The sequence below is a fragment of the Crocuta crocuta genome, unplaced genomic scaffold, assembly GCF_008692635.1.
Source record: "Crocuta crocuta isolate KB4526 unplaced genomic scaffold, BGI_CrCroc_1.0 scaffold231, whole genome shotgun sequence".
In the NCBI taxonomy this organism is placed as follows: Eukaryota; Metazoa; Chordata; class Mammalia; order Carnivora; family Hyaenidae; genus Crocuta; species Crocuta crocuta.
In genome coordinates, this window is record NW_027528357.1 from 5,745,970 (window position 1) to 5,766,909 (window position 20,940).

The 20,940-nt window shown below is 35.4% G+C and overlaps 1 protein-coding gene across 1 annotated transcript in view; it reads right to left on the reverse strand.

Moving 5' to 3' along the window:
- Nucleotides 1-20,940, reverse strand: part of ASXL3 (ASXL transcriptional regulator 3) — a 176,822-nt gene that overhangs the window by 101,369 nt on the left and 54,513 nt on the right. Inside the window, 2 exon segments of the mRNA XM_077753852.1 lie at nt 1,053-1,161; nt 2,423-2,531. Of these exon segments, the coding sequence (XP_077609978.1) occupies nt 1,053-1,161; nt 2,423-2,531 (218 nt within the window).

Sequence of the window (20,940 nt, forward strand, 5' to 3'; positions counted from 1 at the left end):
TTCAGCGAGAGTTGGTTTAAAAAAAAAAGTCCACAAAGCTAACTTCAGCCCTTTTACTAAGAATCTGTGCTTCCTACTTTAATTCACAACCTCTGTTGCAGATCAGATAGGCACTGAGGCAAAATCAGTCTCTTGGGGACTATCAGAAAGCATACCAGCTTACACGGCAGGAGTGTCCAGTCAGAATACAAAGGGACTCCTATGGCCATTAATAAAATGAATGGCTTTGGGCTATTACTGAAACACGATATTTCTGCAAGGATCCTTTAAGATTTGTTTGTTTAAAGATAATTTACTGATTTCTATGAGTCCACCAACAGAGGCTTTAATGACACAGTCTTCCTCCCGAATCATGATCTGGGTCCACTTTGTGGGACTAGTGCATAGGGTAGGAAAAAGTACAGCAGCATTTGTGGAACAAAGATTTGCTTAAACTCCTGCACAGGAATTATATACACTAATGGAATCCTAATGCACATGTCCTGAGAAAGATAAAAATGAATTAATATGGGCAGAATTCAAAGGCAGAAAATGCTCCCTTAGAATTCTGGAAGGTCGCTCACTTTTCAAAAGTGTTTCACAAGAACATAACTTATTTGGCCCTTATTTCATTGTAAGGAATATTAACACTGGGCTTAATTTATTAAGGACAAACAAAGCTATCATAAAACTACTTGTGATCACAGGAAAAAGAAACACAATCAGAGACAAAACATTAGCATTCTCTCTCTCCCATAAGAATAAAACCACTGGATATACCCAGCAACACTCTCACCTTACAGGACAAATATACTAATAGCACTTGAGAATATTATCCAGAAATGTCCATGCTTTAAAAAATAAATAGAACAAAAAGCAAATAAATGCATACTTTTCTTAGGTGATAATCATCTGAATCAAAATTACTTGCTTGATGATGACTCTAAGTAGGTGGTAAAAACTTAGAGAAGAAATTGTGTCTATAACGGTCAGTAATTAAATCAGTGAATTACTGGAATTCTATATAACTTCTAACAGAATAAGGCTTATATCTTGAAGTTCATCACACTTACCTCCATTTCCTTCTCCACTGGCAGTGGCCTCTGCCATTTCTGTGCCATCCAGTTCAGACTCACAGCCTAAATCCAACGTTCCATCAGCTGGGCATGACGACCCCTCTTTCTATATTATTTTGAAAAAAAATGATGATTTATGGAGATGTACTGGCAATTGAAAACATTTAAAATACTTTCAGAGTCCTCAAGTATTACCACTGTTACTTATGACTTGGAATTTCAACAGATTTACTTCTTAATGTAAAATCACTCCTTCAAAAACAAACCAAAAAAAAAAAAACAAAAAAACTGGGAAAAGCACATTGCCCCAGATGATTTTTTTCAGATAACCTTTTAAAATTTATACAAAAGTGACATACGTTGTTTCCTTTTTTTTCAATTCTATGTTCTTCCTTATATTAGAAAATGGTTTAACAACTCGGAATTTCACCAGTACGTTAAATACCCAGGTAGCTACAAAAGGCAACTGAAATAATACAAGTCTTTCTGATTAACCTGTGTTATTTTCTGAAACACACACAGTGATGAGGGCCTAATGCTTAACAGCTGAGAAAGAACCCCTGCTTCTTTGCCATGTATAACTTTCAGCATTAAAAACTGTCTTCTCAAAGGAAATTAATGACCTTTAAATGTAATCCATTATTTATTAAAACAGTGACTTATTTTTAAAATATAAGAAAAATGCCCTGATTTATTGTTCAAGTTACACAACCATTGGTAGGCATCAGCTTTTATCCTCTGGAATTTTGTATCTTAGATAGCATTTCTCATTCTAATTGGGAAGGGGATTACACTGAAATAATCAAGACTCATTATCTGAGTCTTTTTATGTCATTTTTATGCCATTTCTCTATTCTTCTCATGAAACAAGTATGCATTATTTAAAACTCCTTGATATCACTGCTGTTTTAAAACTGAATGATTATTTTAAATCATCAACTTTTCAAGAAGGAGGAATAAACTTATTTTATAAAAGACAGAAAGGCACACAGGTGTTAAGCCTGTATATCAACTGATGGTCGTTAAGTCAAATAGTTTACGGCAACTGTGAGCATCCTAAGCTCTTGGCTGATGAGCTGTGGCACTCCTCCATGTAAATTTTTAAAAATCAAGAATTTTAAGGAAGCCACAACTATTTTCCGTTACCATATGTTAGACTGAAACCACAGATATGCTTTCCTTGAAGAAACATGTCATTGTTTATTCTTAATATGAAATCACTTTTAAGACATCTGAAAACATTTAAAAGGCATAGGGGTCATTTTTCTACCCTTCACCCAAATCTAATTTTGTTTACCTTCACATGTCTGAAAAAATGCATGATACACAGTAATAACAGACACAATATGCAGAACAATCCAACTTACTTTGAGAGCATAGAGGCCTGACTTTCCAGGGATTTTGAAGAATGTTCCATCCCCTATTCGAGTGTTAGTGTGAAGCATTGCATTCAGACAGGCTAATGGAGAAGTTCCACTAGAAAATAAAAATGTGCAAAAATGAAGCAGTCTGAGATGCAGTTTCTGTGGCAAAACTGTTCTCAGTCTCTCTCTCTCAAAAAAAAAAAAAAAAAAAAGACCATCTCACATGCCTTTTTAAAATATCCTCCCAACCCCGAAAACATCTACATTACAATAACAGGCCAGTCCAGTTTTGCCAAAGTTAATCAGATGCATCTGTCTTATAGGCTTCAGGCAAAAAGTCTCCTGAATTGAAATTATGCTTTTATTCATAAAGCAACCAACACTCTATTTCAAAGAAACCAAAGCCCAAACGTTTATGTGCTGTTATTTTACAAATAATACCATGAAGCCTCAGTTTTTAAATATTACAGACAACTTGATGGTTGCACTTGAATGATCAAATAAACCAAGTTCAAGGACAGCTCCATCCTATAGGTTGAAAAGCAACAAAAGAATAATAAGAAACCAGGGAAGAACTGATTTGAAATTACAAGTATTTAAGTTACTCACAGGACTGCATTTCTCACACAGCCAAATAAAAATGTATATCTGGGTTTATACCTCTGATACAGCTTCTACAATGACATCCGTTGCTCAGCTTTGTCAATTAAAAAAAACTACGTGTTTGGGAATTCTACCCAGTTAATAATTATGTTCTGTAGTAAAGATGCAAGTGATTGAATTATGAAGACAGATTTTTTAAAGAAATCAAGCAGAATTAAACTAATAATTAAATATATCAACGCACATATGAACAAACAATGAAACGTATTCATTATACTTAGAGGTTTGTGAAATGTGTACGTATGTATTTTCTGGAGACTTTAGAACTTCTGTTTTTTATTTGCAAACTAATATTTTTGCAAACTAGAAGTTAGAGCTAGCATTATTACTTTCATTTACTAATGTTTCCACATTTATTTTACTTCCTAATACACTAAAAGATCAATATTTGTTTGAACCAGTATTGATTAGAAGCCCTACTCCATCCCATTTGTGTCATAGGGGTTCTGGGTATTTAATCCAAAATATTCTCAGATAAGAGAACTTCTAGGATATTAAGGTTTTAAAGTTTTAATTTCTATGACAGGAACATAATTTTATGTTAATAAATTTAAAGTTTCTAAAAACAAAGATTATGCAATCTCTTTCCTACTCTGAAAACTCACCAAAAACTAAAAGGCTAAATTTGCCAAGTTGCCACAGCATGTATGTGTATGTATATATGTGTATATATTGCATATATTATATATGTTGTACATACTACATATATTGCATATATACACATCATGGTCATAAAGGTTTATGAGAATTACAGTAAGAACAACACTATTATTTTAGGAAGCAGCTTCTCTATGCCAACATGTCAGTATGATCCTATTGGATATGATAGGAAGCAAGATCTCTAACATAAATTTGGTCATAGAACAATGCAGTGATAACACTGAAGTATATGTGGTAATTCTACTGTGTGCATTTATGTAATATCTTTCCTTGTGAAGCTTCTCCAAGTCTATAGACCTCATTTCATTATTTTTCCTCATAATAGATTTTTTGCTCCTATCTCAAGTGGGCCAGGCATACCTTATACAATAAAATGTATTCATCTCTCCCAGAAAAATCTTCGTTCATGAACATATTCCAGATAAATAATGCTGTACATGTTATACTGAACACTCCAAAATACCTATATTTGTCATTTTCTCTTCAGATAAAAACACAGACAAATTGAAGCTGGGATATTATTATGCCAGATTTGTGGAGTTTTAATTTAGTGAAACTGTCAGAAACACAGACTTTCTGTAGGGACTTGGCAAGAAAACGTTAACACTACAAGTAAAATAGGATCCAATACATAGAAATGAAAAAAAATGTAGACTTTTAAAAATATAACAATAAAATTGTCCACCTAACATCAAACCTCACACATTCTTCTTGCTTTTTCCTAAAGTCCTAACACAGATTTAGAATATGAAAGAATAATACAAATTTAAAGACAAAAAGTGCTACACAAATGCAATTTAACATCACTATAATTTACATTTTAAGGTGCAGTAAATGAAAAGATAATTGTAGAAGATAAATTCACTATTAAGTAGCAGTTTAATGCTATGCTTGCTGCAAATGTAAGTGATAAGCACCCAGATTCATATAAATAATAAGCTCTGTGGAGCATGAATATATTATTAAATTATACTGTTTATTAATTCCACGAACTAAAGATTTACTATGGAAATATTTAAAAATATGTACTTGACAATCACATGACAGTATATCACCAAGTCTCAATGACTACCATCATTCTCCCAAATCATTCCCAAAATAAACATACGAAATCTGTTTTATTTCAAAAGTAAATAACATTTACATTTTAGAAGAATTAAAAAATATTTTGCAATGAAATGCAAATTTTTCAACTCAAATCACTGACTGATTAGTCACTTAGTTGTTAAGTGTATCACCTGCATTTCTTTACAGAAAAAAAACTAATTATATGGTCTATTTTATTTAAAAATAATAACACATTAGCATCAGCTGTTTCATCCAGTGCAGAATAGACATAGGGAAATGAATTTTTAAAAAATTCGTCATACCATTTATTTATTTATTGCTATTAGCCTCAACAACCCCATACGGCCTAGAAAATTTGGATTGCTTTCCCTGAAAAAAATGAATGTCTTAACCAACTATTATCAACCAGTAGTAAATAAGTGTCTTACTTACATATTTTTGTTATTTCCATATTCAAAAAAATAAACCTAGCAAGCATGCTTTGGCCTGCTTTCAGGAAAATATATTTATATTCATACATATTTAAATATATTTATATATGTTTATGTATGAATATATGTTACAATGATTTACTGTGTGTATGAAAGAACATAAGGCAAATATATGTTAAAAGTGTATTCTCAGATAGCAAGAACACCTTCTATGTAGCATTTCATATTTATAATTAATAAAAAAATACACATTACATTCACAGTTAAGGCAAGGGTTAATTACCTCAGTTGGAATCTTAAAAGTTAAAAATTCTATAATAAAATATGCATGTGTGTATATGTAGATCTGAAATAACAAAACATCAACATTTTAACAACAAAAAAAAAACCTCTGAACTTTCAAAGGTTACTTACTTTCTAAAAAGATGAGTTGGAAGAATCACAATATCCCGAATTATAAAAGGAAAACCATGAAAAAAGAAAGAAAAGAAAGTTAGTTTTCCAACTTAAAATGCAATTCTGCATCTTACCATTTCAATAAACAGGGCAATATACAAAAAACAAACCAAACTTGTAGTTTTGGCTGCCAAAGGTGGAGGAAAAAACTGGGGAGCTGGGGTAAAAGGTGACTCGTACTTTCTTCCCTAATGCCTCCACAACATTTTCATTCTATCCACAATGCACATGTATTTCTATATCATAAATATAATTAGAAATAAATAAGAAGGACAATATTTGTATCCAATTCTTTTCTTCTGCCATTCCCTTTAATAGGACCCTTTCCTATACACCTGCCAGGGTAGATATACAGCTTATTCTACTTGTTTGTTTTTCTCCCTAGACTGTAGGGTTGTGGAACCCTTCTGGTTTGTTTTCATTTCCCACAACCCCTGAAGCAGAACAGGGGTGGAATTTGGAGGCAGGGGAGCAGGCATAATTTAAACTGTCTAGACATCAAAGAACCCCCAGAGATGCTTTGCAGAGCCCTGGTGCTGTGTGAGCTACAGAAAAACCATTGCTTTATCACATCAAATTGCTGACAGAACACATAAAATTTCACTAATAGTGCAAACTTAGTGAAGGGAATGGATGCCCTATTTTAATAATTTTAAAAACTACCAAAAAAAAAAAAACCCACGCAGAGAATACAATTGGGAGAATATTTATGGATATGACAAAGAAAATATCAAAATTGTGGTTCTCCATTTCTTTATATATAAAATAATAATGCTATACAATATTTAAGTAACCCAACTGTTAAGCTACTCTATTTTACTAAGTATCTCTTAAAAATTTCAGATGAAAGCTATTGCCAAAAAACATTTGTAATCTGATTTTTCAAATATGGGAGCATCAAAAAATTAATCTTGAACCACATAAGTCTAAAAACTCAACAAATTCAAGCAGCTGTTAACAGCATTTATTGTGTTATTAACAGTTATGTGCTAAGTGTTATTAATATAAATTAATAGAAACAATTATATGTTCTCTCTCCTTTCAAAAAAATTAATAATTGGGGCACCTAGGTGGCTCAGTTGGTTGAGCGTCCAACTTCAGCTCAGGTCATGATCTCATGGTTCCTGGGTTCGAACTCTATGTGGGGCCCTGTGCTGACAGCTCAGAGCCTGGAGCCTCTTTCAGATTCTGTGTCTCCCCCTCTCTCTGCCCCTCCCCTGCTCATGCTTCCTCTCTTGCTCCCTCTCTCTCTTTCAGAAATAAATAAAACATTAAAAAAAATTTTTTTAATTCATAATAGCTCCTTACAAATACTTCCAGTATTGATGGCTTAAAGAAAATACCTTAACTGTAAAGGATACATTTTAAGAGGAAATCATGTGGGGGCTCTGGGGTGCAAGTACTACTTTAGCTCTTGAAACAGGATCTTTGTGCTCACAATGTGAAAATTAAATTGTTTACTTAGAATTTATGCATCTAACTATAGTTATATTTCACAAAAATATTTTAAAATGTTAAAAAAAGAACAGTTCATTTTTGGAAGCGACTATTTATTTACATCTTCAATGGGCAAGTCATTATGAGGGGTGAAGAATAAACAGTAAGGGTGGATGACTCCTTAAAACACAGAGGAACACTGTACATCTGATAGGTCAGTAAGCTAGATGATTAAAAAAAAAAAATCCTAGAAAGTCAAGACCAAACTAACTTATTACTCTTGAAAACAATTACCACCAATCTGAAACTCTTGAAAACAAAAACTTAAAAGCTATAAAAAAAACAAAAGCTATATACGTTACCTAAATAATCCCAGCACATAAACTGTTAGCCAAAAAATGACCTAAAGCAACCTTGAAATTTGGTTTTGAAGACAGAAACAAGTGTTCCAAACTCTACAGTGCCTCTAAGATCAGTAATGAACATTTTTAATCAGCACAGACATGAGAAATAAGAGTCTTAAAAATATAAACACAAATAGGAATAACCAGTTAACTTAAGAGATGGGTCATAAAAGGAAGATATTTTGCCTATTTCCAGGTGAAGAATATCCACATGATTCTAAAAATTCAACACACCTCTATGGTAAAATTAAAAATGTAGCAGGGGTACTCATGAGGTAGATATATTGAGGAATGAAATAATCACCAAGTGACATATGTCATGCAATTCTCAAATGTAGAGAAACAATTTCCAAACCTAAACACATGTCTCTCATTGGTCTGAACAATATAAATAGATAGTCTTCTTAAAATATAAACAGGAATTTGAACTCAACCTTTCATTCACTTTAGAGACCTTACCAAGCTACCACCAGGTAGACTTCGGTGGTTCATACAACCACATTCATTAAAGTGCCTTTTGTTTTAGGAGGCAGGAATCCCAAAACATTAATTCAGGGATAGAAGTAAGCCTAGTATTATTTTAAAATAGTATCTATAAGGAAAAAAATAGGCCTCTCCAAGTGTCAATTAAAGCCTATAATCCAAATTATCATTTTTAAAGGCGTCCAACTCAAATCTGACATGAGGCATCTATAAATCCAGACACTGAGAAACAACACAGCACACTGTAGCTGGATATTGGCAACGGTCTCTCCCCCATCATGTTACCACTACTATAGGAAGAGAGGCAACAGAGCACAATGAGTAAGCCTGTGGCTTCTGGAGCCTGTCAGCTTGAGTTCAACAGAGGCTGGACCATTTACTAGCTCTGTGACTTTAGACTTGACCACTCTGGGTCTCAGTTTCCTCAACTACAGAATGTCGATAATAGAAGTCCCTATTTCATAAGGGATTATTCTGAAGAAGCAATGAGTTAAACCATGTAAACCATTTAGAAATGTATCTGGCAAATTGTAAATGTTCAAAAATTGTGAATTATGTGATTATGAATACTACTCTTCCTCAAAGAGACCAACATCAAGAGATATAAAAGATGGCAAGTGGAAAGAATTTAAATAGTTGCTAACCTGTCTAAAGAATTGGTTCAGGTTAAGATTTTGTCCAATTTCACTTTCATTTCATTAGCAAAAATAAGTGAAGACAGGGAGTGCATATAGGCCAAGCCCCCAGCCTTTCACATGTGAATAATTGTGAAAATAAGATATTCAGTAAAGGTAGCAGGAAAAGAACAATAATAAATATCTGTTATTACAGTTACCATTTACCAAGCATTTCTAATGTAATTGGGCCTTCACAACTATTATCTATATTCCTTGTAGCCACCATGAGAGGTAAGCATGATTTTCAGTTTTGCAGATATAACTGAGGCTGAGATGTGAAGAATCTTACTGCAGTCAAATAACAACTAAGTGATACAGCTGAAATCCAAATTCTATTCTGATTCCAAAGCCCATGCTTTTTCCACTCCCCCACATACTTCTCCCCACAGTTGCCTCCTCCACTTAATTAATCTTGGATACTAAAAAAGAATATTTAGCACTTGAAGGAAACACACAAAGAAAAGACAGATGCTGGAAAATGGTAAATGTGGTTGGCTTCATCTTCACTCAATGCCACCTATAGCAATGACGCCCTCTGGGTAGATTCCATTATTCTAAGAACTAGGCTGCAGAAGATGACATTGCCGTTCATCTTCCTCAGGTAATGCTACCTCTGAAAACTAAAGCAGAAAAAGCTCGGAGAGAGTATGGTAGAGAATTCAGGCCCATAACGGAGATGACTCTTTGTAGAACTGGATCATTAAAGAATAACACAATCCATTAATTGAATAAACATTTATTGAACACATTATATATGTCAAGTTAATCTTGAAATAAATTTGTACTCTGACAGTGCTTTACACATAAGAGAAATACAGGATGAGCTCAGCTGAATTCTCTGAATACATGCAAAATGACAAGGGATTTAGGAGAAAGGAGCCTTGAGGCATGTGGCACGACAGGAGGAAAATCATTTCAAATTTAAATGTTATCCTTAGTTTATTCAAGAAGATGACTGAGATGGGATCCTATGCCAATTTCTTATGTCACCAACTCTAATGCAGAGGCAACCAACCCAGGGCCACTGCTGGCTCTTCAGGACTTTATACTATTGCTCCGTTACCACAATCTCAAAGATAATATTTTCAGTTAGGCCAAAAAATATACCTTCCAAAACAAAATGGTGAATTTCACACATTAAAAAACAGACATTACTTATATTTGGTATGATAAACGAGTTTCATATAATGATGTGAATTTCTCTACTCACTCGTACTCCTCCTCCTTTCCCAACTCGTTAGCAATGGCTTAATACTACAGTATTTCTAAACGTGTTCTATAGGATATTAGTCCCAAGTGAGGCCCCCAGCAAACTGTCATGAATTTTGGAGAAGCAGCATGCTGTATGCTTTGTAAACTCACCAAAACACATTATTATATACTAAAGTCTGTGAAAAAAAAATCTTCCTTACCTCAAGAAACCTCCCTAACTCAGTGTTTCCTAAGCATAAGCGATAAAAAAAAAAAAATCCTTCCCACCATAATATTTAGCAACTTACCCTATTATAGTATGCCAAGAAATACACTTGGGAAAATGCTATACTATATTTATGGCTAGAATCATTAGAAAAAACTTCCTAGCAGTTGTAACTCCTAGGAATGTTTAATTTTATTAGCCGAATGCTTACAATCTTATTTTAAAGGTATATGAAACATCTGTTACTATGTGGAAAAAAACAATGTACTGTGATGAGTTTGTAAAAACTGTGTACATTTGTAAAATTGAAAAACATATCCAGGAACTTTAAATAACACTGAAAAACATAACTGAAAATACTACATATTTGCAATATTACCCAACACAGAATCATCTTCCTCATCCTCCCACTAGAGATCTTCCTGATCTTTTATTTCTCTCACTATCCTCCTCCACATCACCCAGAACTGAAGCATTTCTCAGATCCTTCACATTGTTGTGGCTCAACAAAATTCACCTCTCAATTTCCCTTTACACTTCCCCACACCCTAATTCACTGAAACGGTGTCTGACTGCATCACAGGTGGACAGTTCTATAGCCCCCAACTCTGCCTTCAACGTCTCCCTGCTCCAATGCAGCCTACCCACTGGGGCCAGAGCGATGCTCCTATTTAACAAACAAACAAAAACACTGCTTAGATTCCTCAGGCCAGGATACACACTGGATTTTATTTATTTATTTTTAAAATTAGTGGTTTCAGAAGCACAAACTCCCAGGCTGAAATCACAGTCCTCCCTACGGTGTGCTTGGCACCAACCTCATCTTCTCCACCTCCCAGATTACTCTCAGACCAATCTCCTATAATCTGATCCAACTCAGTAAATCATGTGCCTCCACGGTTTCCCATATCTGTTTTGGTTCCCATGAAACCCTCTGTCTAGAACCGCATCCCATTCCTTGCTCCATTTATCACTCAAAATAAATAAAACTTTTAGGAGTGCCTGGGTGGCTCCATCATTTGAGCATCTTACTCTTGATTTCGGCTCAGATCATGATCCCAGGGTCATGGATACAGCCCTGGGTTGAGCTCTGTGCTAACCATGGAACCTTCTTGGGATTCTCTCTCTCTCTCACTCCCTCCCTCTCTCTCTCTCTCTCTCTCTCTCTCTCTCTCCCCCCCCCTCTCTTTTCCACTTTCTCTCTCTTCTTTGCCCCTCTTTCTAGCTCATGTTCTCTCTATAATAAAAAAATAATAATAAATAAAAATAAAACCTTTAACTACCACCTGTATGGTGACACCTTTCGTGATCCCAGGGCATTCCTGTATTACAGTCTCAACACTTTGAATATCTCATGGCTTCTCATGCATCAAAACTTTTCAACCTCTAACTTTCCTGCCCTTACTACTTAGAAGTTTGGGAACTCCATAGGGGACAGGCAAATATTTATCTTTGTAGTATCCAACAAGTATTACCAATGCACTCAAAACATGTTTGTTGAGATGGTCACTGCTTAAAGGTTGCTACAATCATGCATTTGTGGACATAAAGCATCTGTCAAACACCCTACACTCCACTTAGGCCACACTTGGTCATCTTACACATGCATACCATGCATTCCTTTCTCTTAGGAACTCTCCCCACTTCAGTAATGTGATTCCAGGCTAGTTTTCAGTGGAACAGTCCTGATGGTCAAATGGTGGAATTTTGGGGAACTGATATAGAAGTAAAGAGAAAAGAGTATACATTATCTTCCATAGAAATACAAGCTGTAAAGGTACAAAAAAGATTAGCTGGTGTCTACCTCTGCCTCCACAAGGACAGCCTGCCAAGAATAAACCTAACAAAAGAAAAGCAGAGCAAAACATGGAATGAAAAGAGTGGGGAAAGGTGGTACCACTTCAACTCCTGCATTATCTAGATCAACCCATCGTATCCAAGTCAAGTAAGCCAGAAACTCCTCTTCCTCCTCCTCCTCCTTCTTTGGAACTTGTCTAATAGCCTATAAATTGATCACATTTTTCTAGGCCTCAATTTTCTCACCTGTAAAATGATGAGTTGAAAATAGGTGTGCTTTAAAACTCTGCTAATCCCTTTCTGGCTAAGGTTTTAAGGACAATTCATAATGGTTTTACTACTGGCTTACTCTTCATCCCAGCCATGCTGTCTGCCTGCTCTCTTCACCTTCAGTGCCCTCCATTCTCCTCTCTTCCTACCCATTTGTCAAGGTCCTCTCGCCTTCATGTCCTAAAAACCTCTAGTCACCTCTCCAGTCCAAGATCATCACTGAATTTCCACAGGCTTTACAGCCAGTCCCATGATGGCAGCATTTAGTTCTGGGCGTCTATCTAACTGACCACACTGCCTGACTGCAACCAGCTCCTTTCAATGGCAACCAACTGCCTTAGGGTTTTCTGTGTCCCCCTCGCAGGGCCTCGTCAGGCTTGGACACTCATGAAACATTCAGGGGCTGTTGATAAAGTAACATTTCACAATCTACAGAGTAGAACAAAATTTAAAGCTTGGCAATACCAAGGACCGGTTGAAAATGTCCAGAAATAGAAACTATGAAATACCCTAGTGAGAATATAAATTGACACAACCAATTTGGAAAGACATCTGGCAATGTCTAGTGAAAAACAAAACAAAACATAAGTATGCATGCTCTACAGATCAGCAATTCCACTTTTTGGTATAGGTCCTAGACAAACCCATGCACATTCACAAAGAGACATTATTTGCTTTAAAAGGGAAAAAATGTCAATAAACTGAATATCCATCAACGGATTACAGCTGTAGACATACATACACTTTTACCAAAATATTCATAGTAAAACTATAAAATTCTGAGTTACAATAGTATACAGCAAATCTATGACACCGATTGTCTCTGAGATAAGAAGGGAATCAAAGAAGCTCCAGCTTTTTCTGCTAGACTTAATTCAATAGCAATCCGAAGCAACTATGACAACATCTCCACAACTGTGAACTCCAGCCATTGGTTGTTGGCCTGTGGTATTTTATTGTATTTTCAACATTTTCAAAAGGGAAAATCACTTACGATTTTGTTCTTCTACCTGAAATTTGGCTTCTCTCTAAATCTGTCAGATTCTTCCCTTGTATCCGCTTACGTTATTGTTTAAAACCTTTTATGCAAGCAAATAAATACATGGACATTATATGGTAAGTGCAAAGGTACATTATCACACAGAATTAAAAGTAATGAGTTCCTCTTGGGGCGCCTGGCTGGCTCTGTTGGTACAGTATGTGACTTGTGATCTCAGGGTTGTAGGTTCGAGCCCCATGCTGGGTGTAGAGATTACTTTAAAAAAATAAAATCTTTAAAAGTAATGAGTCCCTCCCCAAATCCCCCAACTGCACCTCCTACTTAGAAGTAATGACTATTAAGGGTCTATCACAGAATATTTTTTTGCTCCTAACACTGTATAGATCATTGAATATTCTTACTATTCATATAGTACTTTTAATACCACATAGAGTAGGCATATCATAAATTTTTAAAGTATTTCCTTATTTAATATTTAGTTTAGATCTAATTTTACCCATTAAAATAGTGCTGCACTAAATAATCCAGGATTTACTTCTTTATATATATGAGCTATAGATTGAGTTCTTGTGTCGCCAACCTCCAAAATTTGTATGTTGAAACCTAGTATCCAAAGTAACTGCATGTCGAGGTGGGGGCCTCTAGGAGGTCATTAGGTCATGAGAATGGAGCCTTCATGAATGGGACTTGTGTCCTTATGAAAGAGACTCTCGAGAGTTTTCTCTCCCCTTCCCACATAAGGACTCAATGTGAAGTGGGATGTCCAGTGGGCCAGAAAGCAGGCCCTCTCCAGACTCCACATCTGCAGACACCCTGTTCTTAGACTCTGCTGCAGTCTCCAGAACTGAGAGAATCAAATTTCTGTTGTTTATAAGCCACCCAGTCTACAGTAGTCTGTTAAAGCAGCCCAAACAGACTGAGGAAATATGTACAGCTATTTCTCTAGAACAGATTCCGGAAAGAATTTTTAGATTTAAAGGATGATTTTAAAATTTTGATAGCTGCTTCCAATTTACCTTCTGTTGAGAGTAACTATTTTCCTCACCCTAGTAAATGGTGGACAGTATTAATCCTTACATTTTTGTTAATCTATCCAAAATGGAAGTGACGGGGTCATTCCAAGTAGAATGAGCAGCATGAAGGCGGCACAGATGGACAGAACTGAATGCGATGCACAGAAACATGATTATTTATTTGGTATTTCCAGAGAGTGAGTGGGAGAGAGTAGGGTTGGGATCAGCTTCCAGAGGGAAGATATATGCACCATGCTAGGCACATGATGTTGATACCACAGTTTAAATCCCATGGCCAAGAGCTTAGACTTCATGAGAGACATGATAAAGAGCCCCAGAGGATTTTAAGGAGGGAAATGCCCTTGCCCCTCTGTTAGCATGAGGACAGATCTAGAATGAGACATGCCTAGAGACAGATCAAATAGGAGCCTCAGTACTGCAGGGAAGATGACATGAATGTCACCAGAGCAAGGATGGTGGCGCAGAGAAGAGAGAAAAGAGTCAAGAAATGCATGAGAAGAAATACAGTGTGAGGAGGGATCAGTAAGACATAAACACTAACTAGATATGTGAATTAAGGCAGGAGAAGGAATTTGGGATTGCTTTAGCAACTGGGGAGAAACTGGTATAATCAGTTAAGACAGTTAATATAGAAAAGATTGGTTTGGGAAAGAAACTATGATAAATTTAGTGTGGACTTACTAATTTAAAGGTATGCGTCCAAACTCAGATACATACATGCATCACAGAGTTAATGCTGGGGTTAGAGATAAACACTGGGGAACCATCAGCATAGAGGTGCTATTTAAAAAGGTGAAAATTGATAGGCACAGATGCAGAGTAATAAAAAAAAAGAAAAAAAATGACTGACTTGAGATTATTATATTCCAACAGTCAGAAAACTACATGAGAAAATATTTCTGAGATGACAAAAAGGAAAAAAAAGAATCTTATGAAGGGTTTTATTATAATAATGAAGTATAACTCTAACCTCAGGGCATGATGATTTTAGAAGTCAGAATAAATCTCTGTATTCACAGGTAGAAATAACTTATAAATAGGAAATTACCTAGAGGATCTCACCAGCAGGCATCTTTCTTTTAAATATAGTTTTTCTTTTAAAAGGTAATATAAGAACATTACTAAACTATGTCAATGGATGAAAAGATGAAAAAAATCACTCAAAATCTCCTTAAAACAACTCTGAGCATTTTATAAATTTTGTTTTAGCCTATTTTACTGGTGTACTTCTATTTTAAAGTTATAATTTACCTAAGTATTGAATTACAATATTTCATTTTATATTATACGCTTTCTATACTATAAAACCATCGTAAATATATGAACTAGTTAAATATATTCTATCAACTTGTTTCAAGTCCATGTTTTTCAATCTGGCTATATCTCAGAATTTTTAGGGCAATTCTTTTAATGCAAATCTTGAAACAACTTCAAACTGATTATTAAGTAAAAATCTCCGGGTGGTGCCCAGGTATTCAGCATTTTCTTATATCTTTCCAAATGATTCTAATTTACAGCCCAGTTTGAGAACGACTCTGATATCACTGGAAAGCATTTAAATTATTTCCTTTGCAACTGAGATAGCATTAATATGAGTTTCTCAGCACAAATTTTTCTTCTTATATTAAAAAGTATTTTAAGATAGGCTTGCAGAAGTGGCATTATTAATTCGGGGTGTGTAAGCTATGCACCGACCTTTTGCAAATAATGCCAACTGGCTTTTCAAATGAGTTATTTTAGTTTACACTCTCACCAGTAATATATAGCAGGGAACATTCAGAGTCAGGGTGAAGTGTGTGGACTGATTAACTTATTAGGTAAATGAAGAAACAATCTCCAGTGGCTACTTTACCTTGCATTTCTGTGATTATTAGCAAGATCAAATGCTTATCCACATACTTGTATATTCCTTGGTTTTTTACCCTGGAGTTCTTTTGTTCATGTCCTTTTACCACGATGCTCTAAGGTCATGATTTTTTTTTTCGTAAATGTTTTAATAATCTCTTTATATCATATCTTCAGCACATGAACTGAAAATATTTTCCCCACCATCACTTAATATTTTTGATATGCAGCACATAAAAATTTCTGTAGTCAGTTATGTCCATCTTCTTTTCCTTTGCACTTTGTTTTACAGATTTTAACTGTGAAAAGTCACTTCCCTATCAAAGGTGGATTCACGTAGGATCTGAATTTTTCTAATTTTCTTCCCAATTGTTAGGACCTTTCATTGGCAGATTTTCAATCACGTGTGTATCTTCCTCAATATAAAACACAACTAATGCATTACACGTTCAATAAACATTTATTACTTTTCATGGCTTTCTATGGCTCAGAAAGAAGGGCAGGGTTTTCTGGCCCATATCTGATTCATGCTCCTACTCCTTTTCTGCAGAAGAATCCGGTACTACTCATGGGAAATTCCTTGATCAGCAGAATGTCAAAAGAATTCAGCTCAGAATTTTGCTGGCTATGGGGAAATTTTTACCTTTAAATGTTTGATAAAGGAAATGTCTAAAATTAACTACACCCACCACTACTGTTAAGACTGCCATTCACACCGCAGGACAAATGTCAGCTTAACTCAGTTGTGGTCTCTCCTCCCCTCTCCTCCTTTTCCTCTTTCTTTTGTCCACTTATATTCTCAAGACAATTTGTTTAGTAGCAGTTATCTGTTTTAATTAGAGGTATCACCATAGGAAGATATTTAGTAAACATAGCTATCTGCTATAAAATATAAGTTTTACGAAAGTCAAGTATCATAGTTACTTGGAAGGGCATGAAATACATCCACAGAATTCATATCGAATTATAAAGTAAAAACAAACTTTACAAAGGGCCTAACTTCTAGGCAAGATCTCTTATGGAAACAATATGCCTTGAAGGAAGAGTAAATACAAAGGCCAGTGAAGTTAAGCATCCTTCCCTTCCCCAGACTTAATTTTGACACTTAAAAATACATCTAAGAGTCTGGAAGTACGCCTAAAAGAAATTTAATACACCTAGTTCTTTAATTTCACCTTCAGGAAGATATAATTCATGAGAGGCATAAGTCGGGAGGAAGGATTGCAGAAATGCTTATGTTTCCTGTAAGCCATATTAATACTCTTCCATATAGAAAAATGAAAAAAAAAAAATCAATCCAATACGATAAAGTTAAGAATGCCTAAGATCAATGCAAATGTAAAAAGAGAATAAACAATACTGTTTCAGGCTAACGGTTTTGGAAAAGTATAAAATTATACACACATACCTATTAATAAATTCCAAAAGTAATGCTACTAATATGCTATATATGCGTTACCTCTGTTTTACAGAAATAAACATTTTCCTTAGGAAAAAAATGCGCATTTTGATGACCCATGGGGAGAAATGTATCTTTAGACAAAGAAGATTTCCTGTACATTATTTTACAGCAATATCAATGTTCCAGCCAGGCACAGAGAGACCCTCCAGACAACAACGGCAGTGACAAAAAGGGAGAAAAATATGTAAATGTAATAGGAGTGGAAAGGAAGAGAATTGGTAAGGCACAGTAATTCAAGAAAAAATACTTTCAATCTGGAGCCCTATTTAATCAACTAACTAAATGGTAACTGATTAAGCAGTTGCTAGAATTATAGAGAACTATCCAGGTTTATGTAACAATAAAGGAAATAGTCATCTGCCTTCCTTCATTTTTCAATGTTTCAAAAAACAAAACTTGAGATATCATGGCTTCTGGCCATTTGGCAAACATCTTAAGTAAGCACAACTCCAACCCACTCATTTAACCTGAATTAATATTCTTGAGGTTTTATATAGTCATTTAAAGCTTTCAGGAAATAGTTCCTCGATGCACCTGCCACCTAATTCCATGAAATCAATATTTCACTAAAGCTAAGTCAGGAAATCTTAAGGTGCTGAATTCAATTATGACTTCATGAGCCGATAGTAGATAAAACATATCACTGAAATTGAAAGTCATTACAGTTAAAGAGCTTTACCTCCTTTGGGGGGGGGTGTTTTATTAGGTACCATTAACATAATTAATAATAGTATATCACGTTAGGATAACAATTACAACTTTAATATATGATACAGTACATCCCTATTGCCAATTGACAGATTATAAGCCCAGGGACAACATTCTCTCTGGCTGTGCCTGAACTAAATCTATTGTGATGTGGCAAGAAGCTGACTGTCAATATGAAAAGGAAAACTGATAATATTGATTCAAACTTCATTCAAAGATGAAAACAAGTATTTACTGAAACCCAGATATATTACTATTTAACCAGAAAACAAAATTCACATCTTTAGTCATAAGCACATTATACATAAAAGGCAATGGTAAGCTGGAGTTCCACATAGAAAAGTTTTGTAGATGCATTTAAAAAAAAAAAGCTTTTATAAACAGTAAACACCTAGAATTGGTCTGTAAGTGCTGTCTCTTTTCAGATAATTACTAACTACCTGACTGGCCTCCTTATAACATTCTGGGATCCAATGTGGGGTATTCCTACTTCATTTTCAAAACAAAACAGAGAATGAACAAATGTCCAAACAGATAAAATCTAAAGTTCTAAACTTATTTATCCCTTAAGTGGCAAACCTTTGATGATCCTAAAATGGTTCATTTTGTCACCTGGCTTGTTAACTGAGCTTCAAGGAAACTAGAAATTTTCAAAACAATCATGATGCTAGTAGTATATTCCTATCTTTCATTTCCTCCTTGGTTTGTTCATGCCTCCTGTTAGGCATTCTTTTTCTTCATTTTGTTTTCCTTTTGGCACCCCCACACCCCACTTCAAGTCTAACATTTGCCTGTGGCTTAACAGTTTACTGTGACGGAAAGAATGAGCTTTGGAATCAGCAAGACCCAGACACAAATACAGATCTTCCACCTATAACTGTGTAAAGTGAGGCAAAAATACCTAACTTCTCTAGCATCAATTTCCTCATCTGTAAAATGAAGAAACAGCACCTACTTCTCAATGTTACTGTGTAGATTAACTGAACTGCTTGGCTCAGTGCCTGACACTGATCAGTTACTGCATAAATGTTAGTTTTCCTGTCCTTTTGCCAAAATGACATTCAACAGACAGTTCTAATGATATTTACAGACACATACATCTGTGTTTCTTCTTTTCAGTTTTTTTTTTTTTTAACCTGTATTCTACTATTAGGCCTAATAAACTTCCTCCATGTTCAACACTCAGCAAGCTTTTCATTGCCCTAAAGGAAAATAACTGAAGTAATATTTCATAAATAAATAATAGCTAAGAAAAGGCACCAAGTTTCTAAAGAACATGCTCAAAAATTGAAGAAACTCTAGCATATTCTCTGTAAAAACTTTAAATGCCTAGGCAGTGTAAGGAGGAAGAGAGACAGTATTTGTGCTGCAAAACTCCTTAAAAGAAGTACAACCCAATTGGATTCTTAGTAAAATAGGGTTAGAATAATGAAGTTATCTCAGTGAAGATAAAGCAAAACATTTGCTGGGAAATATCAGCCATCACCCTCAAGAATATTTATTAATGTAGTCAGGCTACTTCGCTTAAAAGAGCCCTAAGGAAAAGGGTGAACAAGCAGACTACAGCTTCAGCAAGAAAGATCATGGAGATGCAGTCAATGTTCACAGGAAAGAAGGCTCAGATATATAATGAAAAGGAAAATAAAACATTTCTATCTAACATTGCAGTAGGATTTGCATGTATAGATAAATTGGTAGTCAAAATATGGCCACAGTTTACACAAACTGTAACTCAGAGGAATTAGAAAGCACACCAGGGCCTCCCGAATTTTCCCTTTCCAACAAGTCACACTTCTCAGTTTCAATTCTAGTCTGCACCATCACACTGACAAAACAGAAATAACGTATGTGAGCGACATCCATCAGGGAATCACCCTCATAACCTTCTACACAGTCATTCAAATCACACTGCCTGGCCTTCCAGCGTCCAGTTGTCTTCTCAAACCCACTCAACATAAACAGGGGAATGAGTAACAACTACGCGGTTCCACAGAGGAAGACCTTCAATGTCCATTTTCACCCGTCACTAGCTGGTACCTACCCGGAAGGAATGAACGGAACCACTCCAATGCAATCCCAGCCACTCCTGCTAGTTCAAGCATTCGGTTCAGCATCACCTCATGACCAACACGAAAGCAGCTGAGGCTCTAATATAATCATCATGGAAAGTTGTCCCAAATCCTTCATTCGAGGAAGATCCTTCATACACACCAACGCTGTCTCCAAGCCATGCCGGGGTCTGAAACCAGACTGGAAAATATTATATATGTGTATATATAGTAAAACTCCCACAAACCACTCTTCTACNTATATATATATATATTGCCTTCTCAAGGTGAAATATGAACATTCAAGGAAAGATCCTTTTCATAGTAGAAGGTAAACTGACAGCAAATGAAGACCTGGTGCTGCCTGGGAAGGTAGTTGAGGTGGTCCCAAATGGAATATACTCTGTCCTGAAGGGAAGAGAGAAAACACAATATTGGTTTCCAAGGCTAATCTTCTAGGCTTGGTATATAGGATCAAACTATTCTGGTGTTTAAAAAACAAGAAAACAAAACAAAAAACCTTGGCTTTTCTGGAGATGAGAAAGTAATGCCAGATTGACTCTTGACACTGTTTCATATTACCAAACATGTGCCTTCTTTCTCCTGAATCCCACTGTGTGGACATCACTTTCATAATTCTGGCTACCATTGCCTTGACTGC